Source organism: Neofelis nebulosa, chromosome 16 (genome assembly GCF_028018385.1).
Source record: "Neofelis nebulosa isolate mNeoNeb1 chromosome 16, mNeoNeb1.pri, whole genome shotgun sequence".
NCBI classification, from domain to species: Eukaryota; Metazoa; Chordata; class Mammalia; order Carnivora; family Felidae; genus Neofelis; species Neofelis nebulosa.
Window position 1 is genome coordinate 40,258,425 of NC_080797.1, and position 20,733 is coordinate 40,279,157.

The following is a 20,733-nucleotide window of genomic DNA, read 5'->3' on the forward strand; positions in this document are numbered from 1 at the left end:
TGTCACACCTTAGGGCTGAGAGACTCAAAGCAAAGCCACACATAACACCCCCAGCCATACGACACACTCAAGGCTTAGACATGGGGAACCACTTGGCCCACCTTTTGGAACATGCAGTGTGCAGGACCCTCACACAATGCACAGGACAGATGGGGGCACCGGCAGCCCACCATATACACGTAGCCCCAGTCAGACCAGCAGAAGGTGTCACAACCCCATGTCTGCCTTCCCACCCATGTTGGTCCGGCCACTTCACTTCTTGGGATTTCTTGGCTAGGTTCCCTGAGCAGGGCCTCAGTGACCTCTATCTCTGGAGCCATGACCTGTGGCCTTGTGGTCTGGTGGTCTCTGGTCTTGGGATTTGGGCACCTGGATCTTTCTTCCCGGAAGTATTCTAAGGATCCTCCAAGGATGATCCACCTGGAGAAGATGACTTGAGAGGCATGGTCACCATCCCCAGGTTTCTAAGTACCCTCCAGGTGGGTGGCAGGCTGGATGGGTGCTCTATGGTCCTGAAGTGTAGAACTAGGATTTTTGAGAGGAAGGAGTGGGAAGCCAGAATTTGGCTTGACATGAGACTTGTGTGACAAAACCCTCCACAAGGGAGTGCCTGCCTCAGGTGCTGACTGCCACCAGGGGTTCTGGTAGAGATCAGTCATCTTGGGTGTTGTCAGGGACCCATCAAAGTGACCTTAAAGGGCCCTGATGTTGGGACTTCATTCCTTCAGGCAAAGGGGAACATGAGAATCCCTTTGGGGGCCAGGCCACTGAGCACAAGTGCCTCGTGCTTCTGTTCTCTCACATACACACGCACCAGCGCCCATAGCAAGGCTAAGGCTGGTGTTGGGGACTACCCCAGCCTTGGCCCTACTCCCCCCTGCTCTCTCCACTCTCTGGGACGTCACCAAATCTCATCCTAGAACCCTGGTATCTGGACTGCCAGACCCATTCTATAGCAATCAGACACGTTGGCACAGAGCTGGGGGCTAGAACGACTTAAATTTTCTAGCACCCGGGGGGACAAAACTGCTCTGCCATGTCCCCTCCCACCTCTAGGAAACCTTTGATCCTTCAGGTACCTCAGGTAAGGTGCCTTGTGAGAGTAGGGACTGGGTACCCCAGCAGGTTAGACTTCTCAGGGGAGGGACCTGCACCTCGCCTGACCATATCACATCTAACCCATTCTCTGAACACAGAAGGCTCCTAAAAAGAGGAAATGCGATAGGCCTAAGGAACTCTCTGGAAACCCCAGGCCTGACCAGGAGAAGTGGGTAAAAGTGTATGGGTGCTGATGGAGGAAATGGTGACAAGGAATTTGCTGGAAGCGGGAATATATGGGATCTCTGTAGAAGGAGCCTCACGGTCAGAGGCAGCACGGGTAGGAGGGGACCACGGGGCACAGACCGACAACCCTGTCCCTCCCCCACGAAACAAGATACCAGTCAGCGAGGCTCTGGGGGCTGCTTTTATGGGGGCGACTTGACAGAGGGCATGGTCCGTACAAAACCGGGAACAATACATACATATATATATTATATACAGAGACGCAGTCCTGCGGGGGGGCGGGGCGGGGGCGGTGCCGGTTGGAGAAACCGGAAGCGCCCCGCGGCCCCGCCCACTCCATCTGCCGGGGCGAAGGAGAAGTGCGTAGGTCTGGGCACTGAGACAGCCAGCTCTTTCAGGGGGTAGGGGCACGTCTGGGGGCAAGGGGTGGGGGGTGGGGGGCGAGAAATACTGATCGATGGCGTGGTCTATTTACAGGGGTCGAGAAGCCCAAACGGATGTGACGGGGGTTGTCTGTTTTTAAAAAATGAACAAAAATCCAGTCTGGGGCAGGGGCATGAGGAAGAGGCAGAATGAGAGGTGGATCCTGAAAAGGGGAGGGGACCTGGGGGCGGGGGTGGGGGTGGGTCTCACCCACCTTGGTCCAATCCCCAATTTGGGGTTAGAGTGGGGAAACGGAGTGGATTTCACTTAGAAAGCAGGCTGCCAGCAGGGCAGCCCTGGTCTCCAAAAAGACGAGTAGTAGTAAAATTTTGCCCTCCGGTCAAAACATTGGAAAACTGTGGGCATGGGTGGAGCGAGGCGGAATTTGCGATGTTAGTACAAGGCTTCCAGGTGTGGCCCTGGGCAGGGCAGGGCCTGGCTCTCTGGTGGGTGGGTGGGAAATGTTTGCCTTGCCTAAGCTGCAGCCAGGCTCCCTAAACTGACCTCTCCTCCCCGGTATTCCCAGGCTCGGCCAGGACACTCGGAGCCCAGAGAGGCCACAGAACAGTTCCAGGAGGAGGTTATGGCTATTTGGCACCTGGGGGTCGGGAGGCACAAGGAAAAATTGAGGGCTGCTGCCCCAGGGAAGGGGGAGCTGGGGACCAGGTGTCCTGGACTCTCCCCTTTTCCCGAAGGATGCATGAGAAATCAGTGCAGGCCCAGTCCCAGCCTCCAGGCTCCAGGGTGGACTCTGTCCCTCCTGGGAGGAGGGACCAGGATGGGAGGAGGAGGCGTGGAGGCAACCCCTCCCAGCAGGAGGGTCAGAATGCAACAGAGACAGCACAATGATGGGGGATGGGGAAAGGGGCCAAGAAGGTAGACTCTCAAGTCAAGAGGCCCAGGGGCCACGTAGGAGCCCCGTGGGCAGGGAGCAGCCTCCAGGTGGTGAGATGCTGGGAGAGCCCCCAGCCCCATTCCAGTCCAGAGACAAAGGCTGGAGGTTGTAAAGTCTGGCAGTATGGTCTGCAGGTCCTTGTGTCCATCCACCACCCAGGCCAAACCCTCGGCATCCCTGGGCCTCCGTGCCTCAGCCCCGCAGGCGAGCAGGAGGCCGTTCTTCCAGCCACCTCTGTCTGCCCAGGCCCTCTGGTCCCTGAAGCTGGGGGAGGTGGGGCGGAGGGTGGGGGAGTCGGGGCACCTGTCCCCAGGCTGGTAGGGGGCGGGGTGAAGTATTGAGGACAGGGGAGGGAGGACAATGGGAGGGGATTAATTATTGTCCCGTCAAGGAGTGATTCCTGTTAAGTAGAGTTGGAATTCCTCAGTGATTGCAGGTTCCCTTCCAGTTCTGAGATCTGGCAAACAAAAGGGAGAGGGGTCAGGCCTGATACCAGGCACAGGCCCTGCCCCTCTGCCCACCCTGGTGGTGGCAGGACCCCGAGCCAGCAACACGACTCTCTCTGTCTCCCTCCAGGATCTACAGGGAGCCTGAGAGGAGGGGTCTACCTGCTGTCCCCTCCCCCAGCGCACCCCTGGGCCTACCTTGTCCAGGAGCTTGTCCATTTCCTCCTTCCTAGCCAGCTCTGACTCTTCCAGAACCCGGCGCTGTGCAGTCTCCTTTTTCAGGAACTCGATCTCCCTAGGGGTCAGCAGGGGGCAGCCCATGGGTGAGGGTGTGTGGTCTGACTGCCATCCAAGGAGTCTCAGGGCCCTCAGCCCTGTCCTTAGCCCCACCTGAGCAGCGCTCTCTCTCTCTCTCTCTCTCTCTCTCTCTCTCTCCCCCTGTTCTTAGGTCGGGAGGCCCCAGGTCTTTCCAAAGCTTCTGGGGCCTGTGCTGGCCCCGGTGGCCAGTCATCCTGGGCTCAGGCACCCTCACCAGGGCGCCCTCCAACTTCTGTGCTCTTTGCCTCTCTACTCAGGTGGCGGTGGGGAGGTTCTACCACCAGAGGCCTCTCTCAGTCCACCCTGGGCCAGGACCCGCCCCCCACCCCCACCCCCTGCTCCTAGTGCCCCGGCCACGTACTTCTGCTGGTAGTCTTTGATGAGGCGTTTGGCCTTGCTGTACTTGCGCTCCAGGGCCTGGTACTGGGCCTGGGTCTCCCGCAGGTGCTCGTCCACAGCCTGGCACAGGCTCTGGGCCTCCCCCCAGTAGCCCTCCAGCTTCTCCATGCGCTCCTTGTTCTCCTCCACGCTCTGCTCCAGCTGAGCCTTCTCCACCCGCCACCGCCCCTTCTCCTGCTCCAGGCTCTGTAGCTGAGGAAGGAGCAGCCATGGATTGGCGCGGGCCAGAGGCAGCCGAGGAGCGCCCCCATCCCGGCCCCGGGGCCAGTCTCTGGAGGATGCCTGCAGGTGTGGAGCCCGCTGCCCCCCAACTAGTAACTCTCCTTGGCCCAGCCTGAGAACCAGAGCCTGGAGTGGGGAGAGGCGGGAGCTCAGCCTCAGAGCCCCCAACCAGGGCCCCTGCGCCGTGCATGCGCCTCGCGGGCCAGAGGCCCAGGTCAGTCACTGACCAGCTCTATGACCTGCGGCAAGGCAACTTCTGTCTTAAGCCTCCGGCCTCCCATCTGTGAAATGGGACTGCTTCCTGCCTTGCCAAGCTCACAGGGCCACAGGAAGAGGGTGGGTGTAAAAGAGCAGGGCAGGTGAGGGTCGCCATTGCCCTCTGTCCCCTCCACAGCTCTGGCCCTGCTGACCAGTCCCTGCTTCAGTGGCTTCCTGAACAATCCCGGCTCCTCTGCCACCTTGTCTCCCGCTTCTCACAGTCACCCCACCCGCACAAATCTAGTCCTCCTTTCCGCGGTCTCACTGCCACTCCAGCGCTCAGCCTCAAGCCCCTGCCTCCCCCTCCAGCCTTGCTGGTGGCAAACGCCACCTGCTGTCCGTACCCCAGCCGCATGGGCCTTCTTGGAGATCCTCAGACTTGCCGCGTTCCCTCTTGCCACAGGGCCCTCGCCCGTGCCGTTCCCTCTGCCTAGAATGCCCCCCCCCCCCACCTCCTCTCCCCCTTGCCCCGTTATCTCCCCCTAGCTTACTCGTCGGCTCTCTGCTCAGTGTGTCACTTCCCCAGAGAAGTCTCCTGTGATTCCCTCCAACAGCTCTGCCCCCCGCACCCCGCCCCCCACACACACTCGGGCTGGATCAGGTTCCCCTGGTCTAGGTGCTCGGCACCCCTGTACTCTCCTCCTACAGAGCCCCGTGTCAGTTGGTAAGGACACAGACGTCACCGTGCACAAGGGCAAGCATCAAATTTGCTTCTGCCCACCACGGGGACCGGAACAGTGCTGGGCACTTAGAAGGTGGCTTATAGGCTTTTACAGATTGAAAGCACGAACAGACCTTTGACTTGCTTTCATGCTCTGCATGGGGTGTGGCCCATCATCTCCGCCTCAGAAATGCAGCCCCAACCCGTCCTTCCTATCCATATCCTCTGCCGGCACTCTGGGCAGCCCTGGTCACCACGCCCCCAAGGACACCACCAGGGCCTCTAATTGGCTTGCCAGCCTCCAACATCAGCCCCTCTGCGAGAATGCACGCGTCCTGTGACCCTCTTCCCGAGGGAGGGTCGTGCCTCTGTGTCTCGGCGGACAGATGCCGAGGGCGTACCTATGCAGGCTGACGCACCTGCGTATACGGTCACGTGAAGCCCGAGTCCAGTGTCTCGATGTCCACACCGAGTGGGCGTCCCTAGAGATCTCGGTGAGTGACCCCACTCCCCCTGCCATGCTCTTACCTTCCTTTTTAGCTGCTGGATCTCTGCCTCAGTCACAGCGTGCTTGATCTGGAGCTGTGGGGGCAGAGAGGCAGACGCTCAGCTCCGGCTGGAGTTGGCCGTGCTGTTGGGAGGGATAATGGCCTGCCTTTGCCCGCCACCAGCCCAGGGACCGCCCCCCCCCCCGCCTCTTCCCACCTCCTTGAACTTGTGCACCAGCTTCTCGGGCTCCATGTCCACGGGGGACAAGGCGTCCTCGTTTTCCGCCAGCTCGAACACCTCGATGGCCATCTCGCCCCCTGGGAACGTGGGGCTCAGCTCCTCATCCTCGTCGGTGGCATATTCTCCTGTCTGCGAAGGGAGAGAGGCGACTGCACACCCTGTCCACCCCGGCCTCCCTCAGCTCTGATGAGCGGGGCTTAGACTGGCAACGGTCTGCCCAAGTCAGACTGGGGGGCTACCCGGGGGTGTGGTTCATGCCTCCCCCATCAGACTGGGGCTACGCCAGTGGGCGTGGTTTGCGTCTGCCCCCAGCAGCCTGGGGAGTCCCCTGAAGGCCCAGGTAGTTCCCCTGTAAGACTGGGACCCCTGAAGAAACAGCCTGTGCTTTTCCCTTCACGCCACGGGTCCCCTGAGGTCTGGAGCCCCTTCTCCTTCCTTAGATTAGGTCCCCTGAGGGTAGAGGCTATGTACGCCTTCCCCTCAGAGTAGGGACTCTTTGAGGGAACTGTGTTTTCCTTGTAGGAGCAGGAAGGGTCTCTGAAGACAGAAAGTGTGACCCCTTACAGAAGACTAAGTGTTCTTTGAAGGAAGGGTCTGCATGTCCTCCCTCAGTCTGGGGACTCCCCCAGGATAGGGACTGGTGTGCGCCCGCCTTCTTCACAAGGCCTGGGAAAGCAGGGACAGAGGATGGTTGTAATGCTCCATCCAGCCACCAGGGGGCGATGATGCCACCGGCCGGGCCGGCAGTCCCTACCTCCTCGTCGTCCTCCCCGTACTGGGCGTATCTCTGCTCCATCATCTCCCGCTGCCATCGCTCCTGTTCCAGGGTCTGCTGAATTAGCTGGGCCACCTCACTCTGCTCGCCTGGCCGCTCCCGGCCAATCATAAATCTGCAGGGGCACTAGCGTCATGCCTTTGCCTCTGTCTTCGACTGGGCGATGCCACCATCCTCCCCGCTGGCGCACCACCTCCGCCCCCCGACCCTCCCAAGGGAGGTGAAATGAGAGGGTTGAGTCCAGAGGCCAGTGGAGTGTTAATAATGAATGGGGGAGCTGGGGGCCCTTCTTGGGTTTCCTTCCCCAGAGAGGCAGAAGGCCCGCTAACCCTCGCGGCCAGTTTTGGGGGAGGGGTGATGTCAGCCAAACCCCCTGCTGGGCTGCAGGGGACAGGAGTTCAGAAGCCGCCTGGGCAGGGCGCTTTTCCTCCACCCCGGGGGGGGGGGGGGGGGGGGTGGGAAATCGGGGCCCTGACCCATCCTAGCAGCCGGCTTCCCCACTCCCCTGCCCTGGGGCTGTGGGGGTGTGCCTTGTGTGAGCTCCAAGCCCCCAAGCTTCAAGCTTCAGGAAGGGGCGGGACGATGGTGAGTGGAGATTGGGATGGAGAGGAAGTAGTGGAACTTCCAGGCACCAGCCCCTCCTCTCGGTGGCCACCCACATCCTGTTTCTGTCCACCACCCTTTCCTGGGGGCAGTGCCCCTCTTGGAGGGGGCAGGGAGTGGTCCCCGAATGTTATGCCAGAGAGGGACGTAAGGAGCTCCTAGCCCAGCTCCCTTCACCGACAGGCCCGGGGAGGAGAGTCGGCCAGGATTACACAGTGGGTGAGAGAGAAGGATGCGGTAGGTGCCCGGTGGGGGAGACTCCCAATTTGGATGGCATTCTCCCTGCACATCTTGGTTCTTTGGTGAGTTAGTCACGGACAAGCAGGGGAAGAGTAAGTCCAAGAGGCCAGTTTGGAGGTGCAGCGGGCCATGGGCCTTGAAGCCTGTGCGGGTGGCCAGCAGTACTCAGGGGCTTGGGAGAGGACGGCAGGCGTAGCAGCAATTCCTCCGGGGAGGGAGGCCATGAAAGCTCCTCTGTGTGGTGAGCCGCCCAGTGGCTCGGTCGGTCGGTTAATCATCTGACTCTTGGAGTCGGCTCAGGTCACGATCTCAGGGTCCGTGAGTTCGAGCCCTACGTCGGGCTCTGCACGGACAGGGCAGAGCCTGCTTGGGATTCTTTCTCTCTGTCCCTCCCCCGCTTGCTCTCTCGCTCTCAAAATAAATAAAAATAAACTTTAATTCAAAAAAAAAAAAATAAGGGGGGCTGCCCAGACCTTACCTGGGTACGGCCAGGTGGGCTGAGTGCCGGGATGAGGGCCAAACCTCCTGTCCGCTCCCACCCCACCCCCACCCAGCCCCCCCTGCTCCGGGCTCTTACCGCACTCGACCCTTGGTGTTCCGGAGCACGGAGGCTGCAAAGCTCTGGGTCACTCCCACCAGACTCGTGCCATCCACCTCCACAAGGAGATCATTCACTTGGATCCTGGGGGAGGCCACACTGGTCAGCGGGGGTCACCGGGGAACCGGAGCTGAGGTAGAGGCGGTCCCCCTCCCATCCGAAACTCGAGGCTCAGTCCCCGCTGGGCCCTGGTACTTTGTCTACTTGGATAAAACGCATGAGGCCAGAGCATCCCGTATCGCCCCAGACTCACCAGCGGGCAGGGAGACCCGGGCAGGCAAAGCAGACACGGGCACGCAGGACCAGGAGTGGTGGCAGGCACACGTCCTGCGACAATCACACCCCTGTCCCTCCTCCGTCACACCCGACAGAGCGGGTGTAGAGCATCCAGAGTTCATTACCACCATGGACGCCGGCGGGGGCCCGAAGCACAGGCGACACACGGTCCGCTTCTAAGTGCACGTCTACAGACCCGGGTCTGCCGAGTGGCTCCCAAATGCCCGGGACCCACGTAGCGGAGCAAACTGTGGCGCTCACGTGCTGGCCCGTAGGCTCACGGCACCCTCATACGGGGACACAGCCGCCACCATGTTCTCGGTGTGGCACGAGGGGCCCTGCTTCTCGGCACAAGGAGAGAGACGGGGGTGTCCGGCCCAGCCTGCCGAGGGGGACGAAGGGACTGGCGGGACCCTTGGCCACCTCCTTCCTCCACTCCCACCTCCCTGCAAGCTCCAGGCCTTCTCCCCGGCCTCCTATGCGGAAATGGAGGAAATGGCCTATTGTGAAGAGCTCACCCCCGCACGCCCCAGGTGTGGCCACACTCTCAACATGGGCGCACACTTCCCACATCACCACCACCAGGGAAGGCTCTGGAAATTCAAATGAGGGGGTAAGGGAAAGGGCGGAGGCCGTCACCTTCCTTTTGTCTGCCCCCCTGAGCCCCCAGGGCCACAGCAGGCAGCAGCACCCTGAATGAGGCAACCCAAGCTCCAGCAACATGACCCCAAGTCACCTGGCCCTCACAGGGACACCCATTCACCTCTGTCACACCGAGGGGGTCCAGGTTGGGAGGTACCACCACAAGGCACCCCTGATTATCAACCTCCAACTTCCGACAACCCCGGGGACACCCTAAAGCCCGTCCCACTTCCCCCCTGCGATACACACACACAGTGGAGGGGCCCACAGTGGGGTCACTGGGCTGCCTGGGGCTCGAGGAGGCCCTCCCTGAACCTTCTGACCCCTCCAGCCTCAGACGCCAAGCAGAGCACCCATGCGCACACATGCACACGCACGCACACAAGGAGCGTCTCCCCTCCAGGCACGGCCCACCAATCTTTCTAGCCACACCACGCACCTGGATCCCCCTTGCTTGCTATGCTCCCGCCACACCCGCCTGCTTTCAGTCCCCTTCCTGGAACCTGCCGCACATTCTACTCCCTCAGCCTGGCTAACTCCTGCTCATCCTTCAGGTCTCAGCTCCAACGTCACTTCCTCCAGGAAGCCTTCCCTGCGAGCCAGAGAGAACAAGTCCTCCTTTTGATGCCTTCGTGGCACCCCTGTGCTACTTTTCCCGTGGTTTCTGTGCGTCCACTTGGATGCCTGTCTGCCTCAACATACCACATGCTTCTTGAGGGCAAGGCCCTCATCACTGACTCCCCAGGGCTGGCTCCAGCCCCGCCCACAGAGCCAGAGACTCGGTATTTGCTAAGTGAAAATCAAAAAGCTCAGAGGTCTCCGCCAGGAACACAACCTCCACGCCTGTGCTCTCCCTACCGCAGCCCAACACACACCGAAAGCCGGGACGTGCGATGCCTCCGTGCAGCCCCCCTCCAAAGAATGTAAGTGCCTTGAGGGCAGGGGTCCCATCAGTTGTGTTCGGCGCTGTACCCCCTGGACCAGCACCGAGCACGGTAAGGCTCCAGGAATACCTGAGCCCCACACAGACAGTGGCCCGCCCCGCGGCTGGCAGCCAGTGGGGGAGGGGGAGGCGGTACCTGCCGTCCCGATGGGCTGCACCACCCTCGGTCACGGTCTTCACGAAGATGCCCAGCTTCTCCAGGCCCATGTCCGCCCCGGCCCCCATACCGATGATGCTGATGCCCAGGCCCTCAGAGTCTGTGGAGCAAAAAGTCGTGAGAGGCTGGTGTTGGGAGGTGGGGGTGGGGTGAGGCGTTCCAGCCAGGGCTTGCAGGGGGACAGAGAGAGAGAGATGTCCCCCCCACCCCAATCTCCAACCTCACCCCAGGGCACAGCCCGACCTCGAGCAGCAGGCCCCGCACTCAGGGGATGTCCGCAACTGGGGAAGGGACACCGTTCTCTCCCCTCTCTTTGTCAAGCCAACCAGGAGGTTCGTGGGTCACTCCCTGCTCTGTGCTCTCCACCCCCAAGAACCACTGGGCAGCAGGGCAGGCCGAGGGTGGCCCGGGGGGTGGGCCAGAGACGACTCTGCACGCAGATGAGGGGTGCAGAGGGATGGGCGCAGCTGCCCCCCCCCTCCTGTCTCACGGGCCTCTGACATCCAAACTCTTATCTTCCCCCACAAACAGGCTCTTCCCGTCTGCCACTCCCTCCTGGGGCCTGGGAGTCACCTGGATTCCTCCCTCCCCCATCATGGCCTCAGCCCGGGCCAAATAGCCTCCAGATCCTACAGATTCTGCCTCGCAAGGATCTCTCCAGTGCACCCACTTCCCACACAGCCATCGTCTGGTCCACACCACTGTGGTCTCTCCCCATCCACTTATGACCCTTCTCCCCACAGCACAGCCTGCGGTGGTCTTTCTAAAATACCTTTCCCATGCCCTGCCACGGTTTCCCGGTCCATCCACGGGGACCACCTGTCCTCCACGTGGTCTACGAGGCCCCACATACCCCCCCTTGCCCTCGTGATCAAAATCTAGCCGAGTCTCTCTTTTCTCTTTCCCGCAATCTCTCCTGAGTTCCACCCACCACCCCCCCACCACCACCACCTCCACCTTCAGAACTCAATGCAAGCATTCCTTCCTCGGGGACCCCACTGACCTGAGTCTACATGCTGTTACGGCGGCCCCTCCCATCCCTGCCCAGCACCCATGACAGCCTGTGAGGACACAGTTGGCTGGGAGTGTCCCATCAGTGCTGGCTTCCCACCAGCGCGAGGCCCACACAGAGCCCAGAGCCCAGCCCCCGGCGCCCCCCGGGGACCTGGCAGCTGGGCTGAGTGAGCACAGAGTGGGGCAGGACAGGGTCGGTGGTGGGAGCTCTGGCCGCAATGGAGTCCGTGTGGCTGGGGGTGCTGGCAGGGGCCCAGGCAGGGTAGACACCAAAGTCCCCAAGGAAGCACCCCCCCCACCCCACGCCAGGGCCCAGGGCAGAGCTGGCGCCAGAGGAGACACCCCCCACCCCCACCCCGCGGCCGTGTCTCACCCTTCTCCAGCTCCACAGGGAACAGCTCCAGCCTCTCTACCCGCTTCTCTAGCTCGTACTCAGCGGAGGCGGCCATGGGATCCACGTCCTCGTTGCGCCGGTCGTAGTCCTCGTTGGAGTAGGTACTGAACACCTGCAGAGGGGCCGCTCGTCAGAGGGCAAGGGCAGAGCTGGTGCGGAGAGGCCGCCAGGGCCGGCTGAGGCCACCCGTTGGCCTGCTCCAGGCCTCCCCCAGCCCCAAGATGACCCCAGCTCGGAGGGAAGGGCCTGCTAGCGCTTCAGTCCACGGGGCGAGAGACAAAGGGATGTCGTCGCCCCATCCACACCGTCACTCTCTCCTGCAGCCCCAGCTGGGCATGAGCATGGCTGCTGTGGAAGGAAAGGAAGGGCAACCCTGGAGAAACCGTCAGACTCAGGAAGCCGGGTGTCCAGGTCAGAGGCAGACCAACAGACTGGGGCAGAAAGAGACACAGGAGGACCCAGAGAGCCAGACAGGGGCAGACACAGACGGCGGCGGGAGAGTCCGGGAGAGTCGAAAGAACAGGCTGAGCAGGAGCAGAGGGGAAGCGGAGGAGGGGAGTAAGAATGGAGAAGATCCGGGAGGATGCCAGATGGGGAGAGAGGGGGGAGCGGGTGTGAGACGCAGGGAGAGGGGAGGGAGGAGGAGAGAATGGGACAGAGAGGCACCCAGGACCCCAGGCCCCAGCTGACCTGAACTTGGAAGTTGAGGCTGGGGTGGGGGGACGGAAGCAGGCAGGATCACCCCAGCCCCATGGAGAAAGGGCAGCACTCTACTTGAGGTGCCCCTCAGGTGACGGGAGGTAGGGAGGGTGAGGGGAAGAACGCCAGGCCCACGTGGCCTTGCCTGCATGGCCAGGCCTCAGTTTCCCTCCAGAGAAGCAGCTCTGAGGCGTGCCCCTTATCCCCAGTGCACTAGGAGGCCCAGGCCAGAGGCTCGGGGTCCTGGTGACAGCAAGGAGCCCGGGCAGGCAGCAGCCTCTCTGACGTGGTCCACAGTGAGCCCAGCCTGCAGGGAGGCCCCAAGGCCAGCCCTACCTTGTCGGCCCCTGTACCCTCTGCTGTCTCCTTCCCGTGGCTCTCTGTGAGAAGGAGAATTCCGACCCTCCCCCAGAGAACAGAGAAGCTAGGGCAGGGGCTCTGTGGGAGTGCCTAATCCTGGGTCCAGGCGGGGGTACCCCCAGTGGGAGGTTAATGAGCACCATTTGGGGTACCATGACGCGTTCATGCTTCGTTGCCTGCAGCGACAGGTTGGCACCACTTGGAGCTAAGCGGGGGCGAGGAAGGGTGGGAGCAGCTCTATCCGACGGCTGGGCCTGAGGCCTGAGCAGCTGGAGTGGAGCACCGTGTCCCCCGAGGCCCCTGCCGGGGCCCTCTCTCCTCCAGGAGCAGGCCCAGGGGCACCCTGGCGGGCAGTAGACTTGTGTCCCAGCCTTTGTTCGGGCTCGCTCGGTGTCATCCTCCACTCCCCACCGGAGCCTCGCTCCCACGGTGGGGTTTCATAGGATTAGAAGTGCAGCTGGGAGGGGCCTATGTGGTCACTTAACTCGCTCCCCTCGATTTCGCTGCATCAGAGAAACTCGAGCTCAGGCCCTTAAAGCTCATCGTCAATTGTGCAGTGGCCCCCTGACATCTGGCCGCTGGCCTCCAAGCCCCCTGGAGGGAGGGGCCACCCAGTCTGCAGATAGAATAAGATGCCAGGTCTGCCGCTAAGGTCACTCGGGTTGGCCAGTGGCCGGGCAGGATGAGACTCCACCCGGTGGGCCCTGGCAGGTGGGTCACCTGTGACTTTGTCCCCGTTGCACTCATGCCCCCGGGGCCTCGCAAATCGGCTTTGGCCCACTTTTGCACGAGTCCCTTGACCCTCACCCCAGGCCCCAGGCCCCCTCTCACATTGCCCACCAAGATGTGCCGAGCCTATCAGAAGGCCCAGTCCCCCGCCCCCAACTGAGCATGTGGAATCGGGCTCTCTGTCCTCAGCAGAAGCCTCCGTAGAGGCAACAACCGGGTCATCGGTAGGACACAAGACCCTCCAATCAGTGTCAATGCAGAGTGGGGGCAGGGAAAGGGGAAAAACAGGGACCCACTGCCCAGGGTGGGGAGGAGGAAATCCCCAGCAAGGTCAAAAGTCACACATACCAAGGCAGCACCACAGACCACTGGCTCCCACACTCCTGCGAGCGACGGTCACCAGGGAGTCGGGAAACACTGCTCCAAATCATGCGCTATTTTTTACCCAAAAATCAGGGTAAGGTGTCAAATATAGACAGTCAGAGGCCCAGGACTGAAAAACCAAACTCCACCTCTGAAGGGATCAGGCCACTCAGAGAACTGGTTGGGGATGGGAGGGTCCTGACTCCCTCCGTGGTCCCCACCTCCTCCTCGGGTCCCAAGAAACACCATAATCTTCCTTCCAGACCATCCAGGATCCTGTCGCCCTCAGGAGGGGGAGGGCTGGGAAAGGACACGTAAGGTCGCAGCCCCAGATGGGGGAGGGATGGCGTGGCTGGAGTGGCACCTTTCAGGCCTCCGCTGGGGTGGGAGCGGGGAGGTGGGAGAGGGGCAGCCATCGTTAGGAGGGGTGGGAGGGAACCTGGGCAGCTTCGTGTCCAAGAGCAGTTAGGGAAACTTCAAGCAAACAGATGAGGGTTTGGCAGGGGAGGGGTAAAGGCAGGGTCCAGGCCTACGAGAGTCCAGGGGCCCGGACACCCCCCTGCAGCAGACCTGGTGCTGGGCACAGCTGAGCCTGGGGTGGTGAGAAAGGGCCATCTAGACTGGATGTGCTAGCCAAGATTGGAGGGTGGCAGGAAGTGGGGGGTGGTGACCTGGGACTCTTAATTCTTCCCAGGGATGTCCCCCTACCCAGACCCCGTCAGCACTGTTCTGAGGAGCTCAGGGCACTGGCACAAGCCACAAACCAATCACCAAGAGCGATGGTGGGGAAGTGGGGGGGTGGACTGAGACCCCCCAAAAGGGGCAGCTCCCATCCCTCTTTTAGGGCACCCAAAGAATGTGGCAAGAGCACTGGGAGTTTGCCAAGGCCATGAGAGTCTGTCCTACTGAGCAGCCAAGAGCAAAGGCATGTGGGCAGCTGCCAGGCATCCTGGGGGCTTTCCCAGCCCCACCCCCTCTCTTCGTGCCCAGTCCAAGGCCCAGCCCCCTCATGGGCCAGGCAAGGTGCCTGCTCCCTGTGGAGCCCAACACCTCCACCTCCCCAGATGGCCCAGCACCGACCCCAGGAAACAGGGCCCCAGCGCCAGGCCTTTCCCCCACCCCCAGTCACATGGGCCCGGCCCAGCTCACCCTCATAGACCTGCTTCCCTCTTTCACTTCTGCAAACTTGGGGTGGGGGCTACAGACAGGATGAAGGGCTGCGGTCCCCTACACCTTCGTTTTAGGAAGTTCTTGGCTCCTCCCTCCTCTATAGGGGAAAAGTGGGGGGGGGGCGTTTCTAAGCTCCCCCCACCTCTCCCGCCCAGAGTGGAGTAAGGACCGATGTGGGGAGGGTCTCCTGAGGACACACACACAGACGCACACCTCCCCACCACCCAAGTCCCAGCCTCAGGCAGCCTCCGGAGGAAGCGTGTCTGGGAGAGGAAGGGAAAGCAGGTGTCCCAGGATGCGGGTGCGGCGGAGCCTGGGCGAGGTAGCAGGCAGAGGAACCTGAGGGCAGGTCGGGGCAGGCCGCCCTGTCTCAGGCCTGAAAATCGTGCCCCTCTGACAAACAGCTGGAACTCCCCCACGCCCCCCTCAGGGTGGTAACTTCTGGGAAGGGGGCTGGGTGGCAGGGGCTGACTCAGCCTGCCAAACCCGGCTTGGCGAGGCGGGGGCGACGGCGTGCACGTGGCAGGGGCGGCGCGGGGGCGGGAGGGGGGCTCACTTACTTGGATGGGCGCCGTGCTGAAATGGATCTTCCGGCTCGGGGCCGGGTCCTCTTCTTCCGAGAGCCCCGGGATCTCCACGCACCCCGACTCGGGCTCGTAAGGGGGCTCCCCATCCTCCTCGTCTTCTTCGTCGTCCTCCTCCAGGGCACTGCCCCCAGAGTCCTCCCCCAGCCCACTGTAGGCGCTCACGTCCACCAAGTCTGCCTCCGAGAAGTCCTCCTTCTTGGACTCATCCGCCTCCTCGGGGGCCACGTCCGGGGCCCGGCCGTTGCCCACCCCTCTTTCAGGCGCAGCCACGGTCGCCGCGGCCTCCTCCGGGGCCGCCTGGGCCTTCTTCTGCTCCTCGGGCGCGGGGCTGGCTGTGGTTGCCAAGGTGCTGCCATTCTCCAGGGCCGCGTGGACCGTCACCTCCGCCTGAATCACCTCCCCGGGCGCCGCCTCGGCCTCCGACTCCCCGCTCTCCTCCACCTCCACGGGCTTAATCTTGCGCACCTCCCGGGGCTTGGGGGGCGGCCGGGCAGGGGCCACTCGGTGCTGCGGAGGCTGCTGCCCTCCAGGGCCGCGTTCCTTCTCGGCCGGTGCATCCCCCGACGGGGCGGGCGGCGGCGGCGGCGGCGGCTGCTGGAACACCCGGGACCGCTTACTGACCAGCTTCGAGTTGACCTGGGGAACCCCGGCGGCCGCGGCCCTGGGGAGCCCGGGCCCACGGTGGAGGCCGGTCCTCGAGTCGGCCTTCTCGAAAACGGCGCTGAGCTGGCTGACCGTCGGCGACACGGCGTCGGCGTCCAGCTTGTCCAGCGCCTCGGTGCTGCCGTTGAAGCGCACCACGACGTCCAGCTTCCGGTCCTGCAGGCCGGCGCGCTCCTGCCTCAGCAGCCGCCGCGCCACGGCCTCCTTGTCGCCGCCCGCGGCCGCCGGGACGCTCCGTTCGAACAGCTTCCGCGTCTCCTGCAGCCGGGACGGCGGGTGCGGCGGCGGCGCGGGCTGCGCCGAGGGCGCGGGCTTGGAGTCGAAGCGGCTCACGCGCTCCGACACGCTGGTGCCCAGCTTGAGCAGGGCGCTGTGGTCCACGTTCTCGTTCAGGCTGCTGGCCCGCGGCAGCGACAGGCGCACGCCGCGCTCGGGCGCCCGCGGGGCCTCGGTGGGGCCCGCGCCGCCGCCCGCCTCGCCCGGCGGCCCCGCCGTCGTGCCCATCTGCAGGAACATACTTTTGATGCGGTGGACGTTGGAGCCATATTTCTTGTGGTGGGCCGCCTTGGGTGCCTCGTCGGGCCCGGGCGCGTCCGGCGGCTTCAGCGCCTGGATGCCCGCCTCGTAGGCGCTGCGGTGCGGGGAGGCGCTCCGGAGGGGACCCCCGGGCCCCCGCGGCTCCGTCTTCATCATGGTGGGGGGAGACGGGGGCGCATCCCCTCGCTTCCCGCTCCCCCCCTCCAACAGGCGGCTGGCCAAGTCGGGACCACCGCCCCCCTCCCCCCCGAGAAAAGAAACCCCGGAAGGCCTTTTTTAGGCTCCCCCCAAACCAAGCTGCCAAAAACAGTTAACCCCGCTTGAAGAAAAAAAAAAAGGAAAAAAAAAAATCTCCGAGCGCCCTGTGTGGGTCGCCTCCCCCAATCCAGCTGCCACAGACAGCCAGCCCCTCTTTCAAAGCCCGAGAGAGCGGCCTGCTACGGTCGCCCCCACCCAAATTAGAAAAGCGGCGGCCGGGGCCGGTGGGACCGCGCGCCCTGCCCGCGAAGCAGCGGCGGAGGCGCCGGCTCACATCGTCCGAGGCGGTGTCAGCGGGGCTGGCAGCCCGGGCGTCCCCCACCCCGGCCGGGGGCCTCGGCTCTCGGGGGGCCCGGCACCCCGGCGCCCATGGCTGCTCGGCCGGCCCGGGCCGCTCCGCCGCCGCGCCACCCTCCCTCCCTCCCTCCCCCCCGCGCCCCGAGCCTCGGTCTTTCTCTGGCTCTGCCCGAGCGGCGGCTGCCCGAGACCGAGCGGCTGCCCTTCTCGCCGCCGCCGCTGGGGGACTGGCACCTCTGGGTCCTAAAGGGATCGGATTTCCGGGGCCGGAGTCTGTGAGCCCTCCCCTTCCCCTCCTCCCGAACGTATCCCCTCCCCTGCCGGTCCCTCGCCGACCGCCTGACGCTGACCCCAGTTCCCGGCCTGTCCTCTCCGGCCCTTCCATCCCAACCTCTGCCTGCGGCTTATCACGACCCTCAGAAGCACACCCCCACCAAATATTGGGTGCGGGGAGGCAATCCAGCCCCAGTGGTCTCTGTGCGGTCCCCTCTCCATTCCAAACGTGAGGGGAGGTTAGTGGGGCGGGGCAAAGGATCCTTCATGGTCCTTGGAGTTCCCCAGTATGGTTCAAGACCATCAGCGTCAAAATCTATGGGCACTTAAATTTTTTCTTTTTTTTTAATTCAGATTTCTGGGCCCTCCTCCAAACTTTGTGAAACAGAATCTCAGAGGCCGGCGCAGGAATCTGCATTTTCACAAATTCTCGTGTAGAACCGTTTGTGCTCTCTCAGGTGTGAAAGCTGGGTCCAGTGTTGCTGGCTTTGTGGTGGAGGAGGAAAGGAGAAAGGAAATGGTCCTCATGGCCCAGGTGGCAGCCCAAAGCTGGCCTTTGCCCTTTGGAAGTCTGAAAGGGGTGTCAGCCTGCCCAGCACCCAGGCTGCAAGAGAGGGGGCGGAATCCGTGTCTTCAAGCCCCTGCTAGGGCACTCTTGCCTCTCAAACAAGAAGGAGTTTGGGAGGAGGAATTCTGGAGGCCTGGGGCCAAAGTTTCAGCAGTGAGAGGTCTAGCTTGGGTCTCTGATCTAAAGGATCCTGGCCACTGTGTGCAAGTGTGTGTTAGGGAGGCAGGGAGAAAAATGGTAGTGATCTGCACACCCCCTGTCCCGGCAACCCAGAAAGTTGTTCTGATGCTCTCCCCAATCCCACATATACAACAAGGAGCCTGGGTTGCCCTCTACGCATCCCCAGCTGCCAGCGCTGGGAGTAAATGTCCACCCCATAGACCATGACAGGTCCAGATGCGCTGCCTCACTCCACAGATCCCAGAAAATGCTGAACAGTGTGGACCCTAGGACCCAGGGAACGACTCAGGCACAAAGCCTCCCCCCACTCCCAGCTGCTTCCTGCATCTAAGGCCTTCCTGCGGTCTCTGCCTCCTCCCCCGCCCTCTTCTTTTCCATCCTCTTCCTCTTCTTCCCAATCTCCCACTCTCTCTCCAGCTCGCCTAGAAGGGCTGTTGTAGGGGATCCTCCCACCCCTCCACTGTAGGGGTGTGTGTGGGTTTTGCGGGGATATAAGCCGGTTAACACGTGCAAAGGAGCATGGGGGATGGGGTGTGGGAAGCTGCCTGGGAATCCTGAATATTGGGACAGGGAGGGGCCAGGAACCACAGGACTGGATCCTGAGGCTAAGGGAGAGGGAAGATTTGGGCTCCAAGCAGGAACCGGAAATGAACCCAGACCTCAGGCTTTCCAGTGACACCTGCCTCCTTTGCCCAGCTGCCCGGGGTTGCTTTCTGCCCTTTCCCCCCCCCCTCCCCTGCCCCCCCCCCCCCCGCCGGCAATTTTACACTTTGGGATGGGACAGGCTGAAGAAACCATCCTCAATCTCCCCTCCCTCCTAGCCCTTTTTAGAAGACCTCTTTAAAGAACAAGCTTTGGGACTTGGGTTTCCAAGTTCCAGTCTGGAGCTGGAATCCCGCCTCCCCTCGAAGGTCCCCCGACCCCTCTGTAGAAGTTGGGTGAGACAGAAATCTCACCTAGCTGAGGGGATGGAAGTTTGGACAGTGTCCCCAGAAACTCTTGTGTGGACTGGAGGAGGGCGCAGGCCCCTGGGTGTTCTGCCCAGAATCTCCCACACCCTTTGGTGAGTCATCTTAACTGGTCCCAGCCCAAGGGGTCTGGGCCCACGCTTCTGGCCAGGTGGGGAAGTTGGCTTCTAAGGGTGGGAGGAGGAGCTGAGAACCAGCAGTCAGGACCAGTGACCCTGGGACCCCCAACACCTCCAGCAGCAGCAGCATGGGGGGCAAACTGGATTACCCAGGTGCTTGGATCTCCCTGTCCTGAGACTTCCAAGGGTGAAACCCTTTTAAGTGCTTTGGGATGCAGGAGGGTGGAGTCAGCCCAGAGCTTGGAAGGCTGAGGCTAATGAGCGGGATTATTATTTCATGGGCTCCTGGTTAGCTCAGCGACACCCCCAGCCAGAATTCCCGAAGAAGCTTTTAAGGAGCAGTAAATGCTTTACCATCACTCCTTCCCTGGGGTCAGGCACCAAGCCGGCTGGCCTGTGAGATTAGGCTAGACGGGTGGGGAATGGGGTGTAATCTCTTCCATCCCCCTCCCTGCCTGTCTGGAGCAGTAATCCCCCCTGCAGTGAGGGTACTTTTGGAAGGGTTACCATCCAAATGGAAAGATTTAAACCTAATTTCCATCCTGTCACCGTGAATCCTCACCTCTCCTTCGGATCAGCACCCCACACCCCACGGTAATTTAATCATTCTTTCTGTAGTCCTGTGTGGAGAAGGCCTTGATGGCCAAGTTGTCTGGTGGTCTTTAAGTGGAAGTTCGGCTCAAGTCATGATCTCGCTGGTTCATGAGCTCGAGCCCCACGTCGGGCTCTGTGCTGACACCTCAGAGCCTGGAGCCTGCTTCGTTGTCTGTGTCTCCCACTCTCTGCCTCTGCCCCCCCCCCTCAAAAATAAATAAACATTACCAAAAAAATGTTTATAAATGGAAGTTCCTTCTTCACCTTGCGCTGGAAGAGAGGGTGAGGCGGTTCCCAAAGTTGACCCAGGAGCTAGGCTGTCAGAGACCAAATCGGGGCTCTTTCACTTGCTAGCTGTGTGACCTTGGGAAAGTCACTCGGTGTCTCTGCTCTGAGAAGATAAACAGAATAAAGTAGCTGGCACACAGAAAGTAGGGTATGTGGGGAAGGAGATGCCTTTCCGGGTTCTTGATCAAAAGGCTGGGGGCTTCTACAGGGAGAGATCATCTGCCCTTGACCCTTCTCAGAGAGCCCCTCCCCATTTTCCACCTAGCCCCAGATCTGATGAGGGCCCCCTGAGACCGTTCCTCGAGGCTGGCCAGTTTTAAACACCAGGTGTCACGGGTGATGAAGGCAAGGAGATCTGTGATAAGTCCCAAGCCCTCAGTGCCCTGGGCTCAGGCCTGGGCTGGGCGCCAAGGCTGACTTCTCTTCCCAGCCCTGGGGCCTTGAGACTCAGCCTGTGAACGTTGTGTTTCTGTGGCCACAGTCATCTGAGCAGAGGCCGACCTAGACCCTGCCCTTCAACCATTTTGTGGGGAGCCAGTAGTCCCCGCCCCAATCACTCCCGTTCATTTGTCCTCTGCCAGGGGCTTCAGCAGATAGGAAGATGCTGGGAAAGGCGTGTGTGTTCTCACATAACATAAATCCAGGATGTCGGTGCTGCTGGGGGGGGGGGGGGAGGGGGGGGCTTTAGTGGCCCTTGGTTGACCGCTTCCCAGGGGAGTGAGAAGGACTGAGACACAGGCAGAGGGAAGTGACTTACCCGGTTTTAAAGGAAAGACTAGGCTGTGGTTCAAAAGGTCTGAACT

The 20,733-nt window shown here is 61.9% G+C and overlaps 1 protein-coding gene across 1 annotated transcript; it reads right to left on the minus strand.

Annotated features, from left to right (window-relative positions):
• Nucleotides 1–1,452: 1,452 nt before the first annotated feature.
• PPP1R9B (protein phosphatase 1 regulatory subunit 9B) lies at nucleotides 1,453–17,062 on the minus strand. The gene is made up of 10 exons (XM_058705021.1): nucleotides 15,159–17,062; nucleotides 11,257–11,389; nucleotides 9,849–9,969; nucleotides 7,831–7,935; nucleotides 6,390–6,525; nucleotides 5,612–5,764; nucleotides 5,435–5,488; nucleotides 3,728–3,957; nucleotides 3,247–3,343; nucleotides 1,453–3,059 (listed from the first exon to the last, which is right to left on the minus strand). The coding sequence occupies exons 1-10, from the start codon at nucleotides 16,539–16,541 to the stop codon at nucleotides 3,006–3,008; spliced, it is 2,466 nt and encodes an 821-aa protein (XP_058561004.1). The 5' UTR covers nucleotides 16,542–17,062; the 3' UTR covers nucleotides 1,453–3,005.
• Between the last annotated feature and the right edge of the window lie 3,671 nt (nucleotides 17,063–20,733).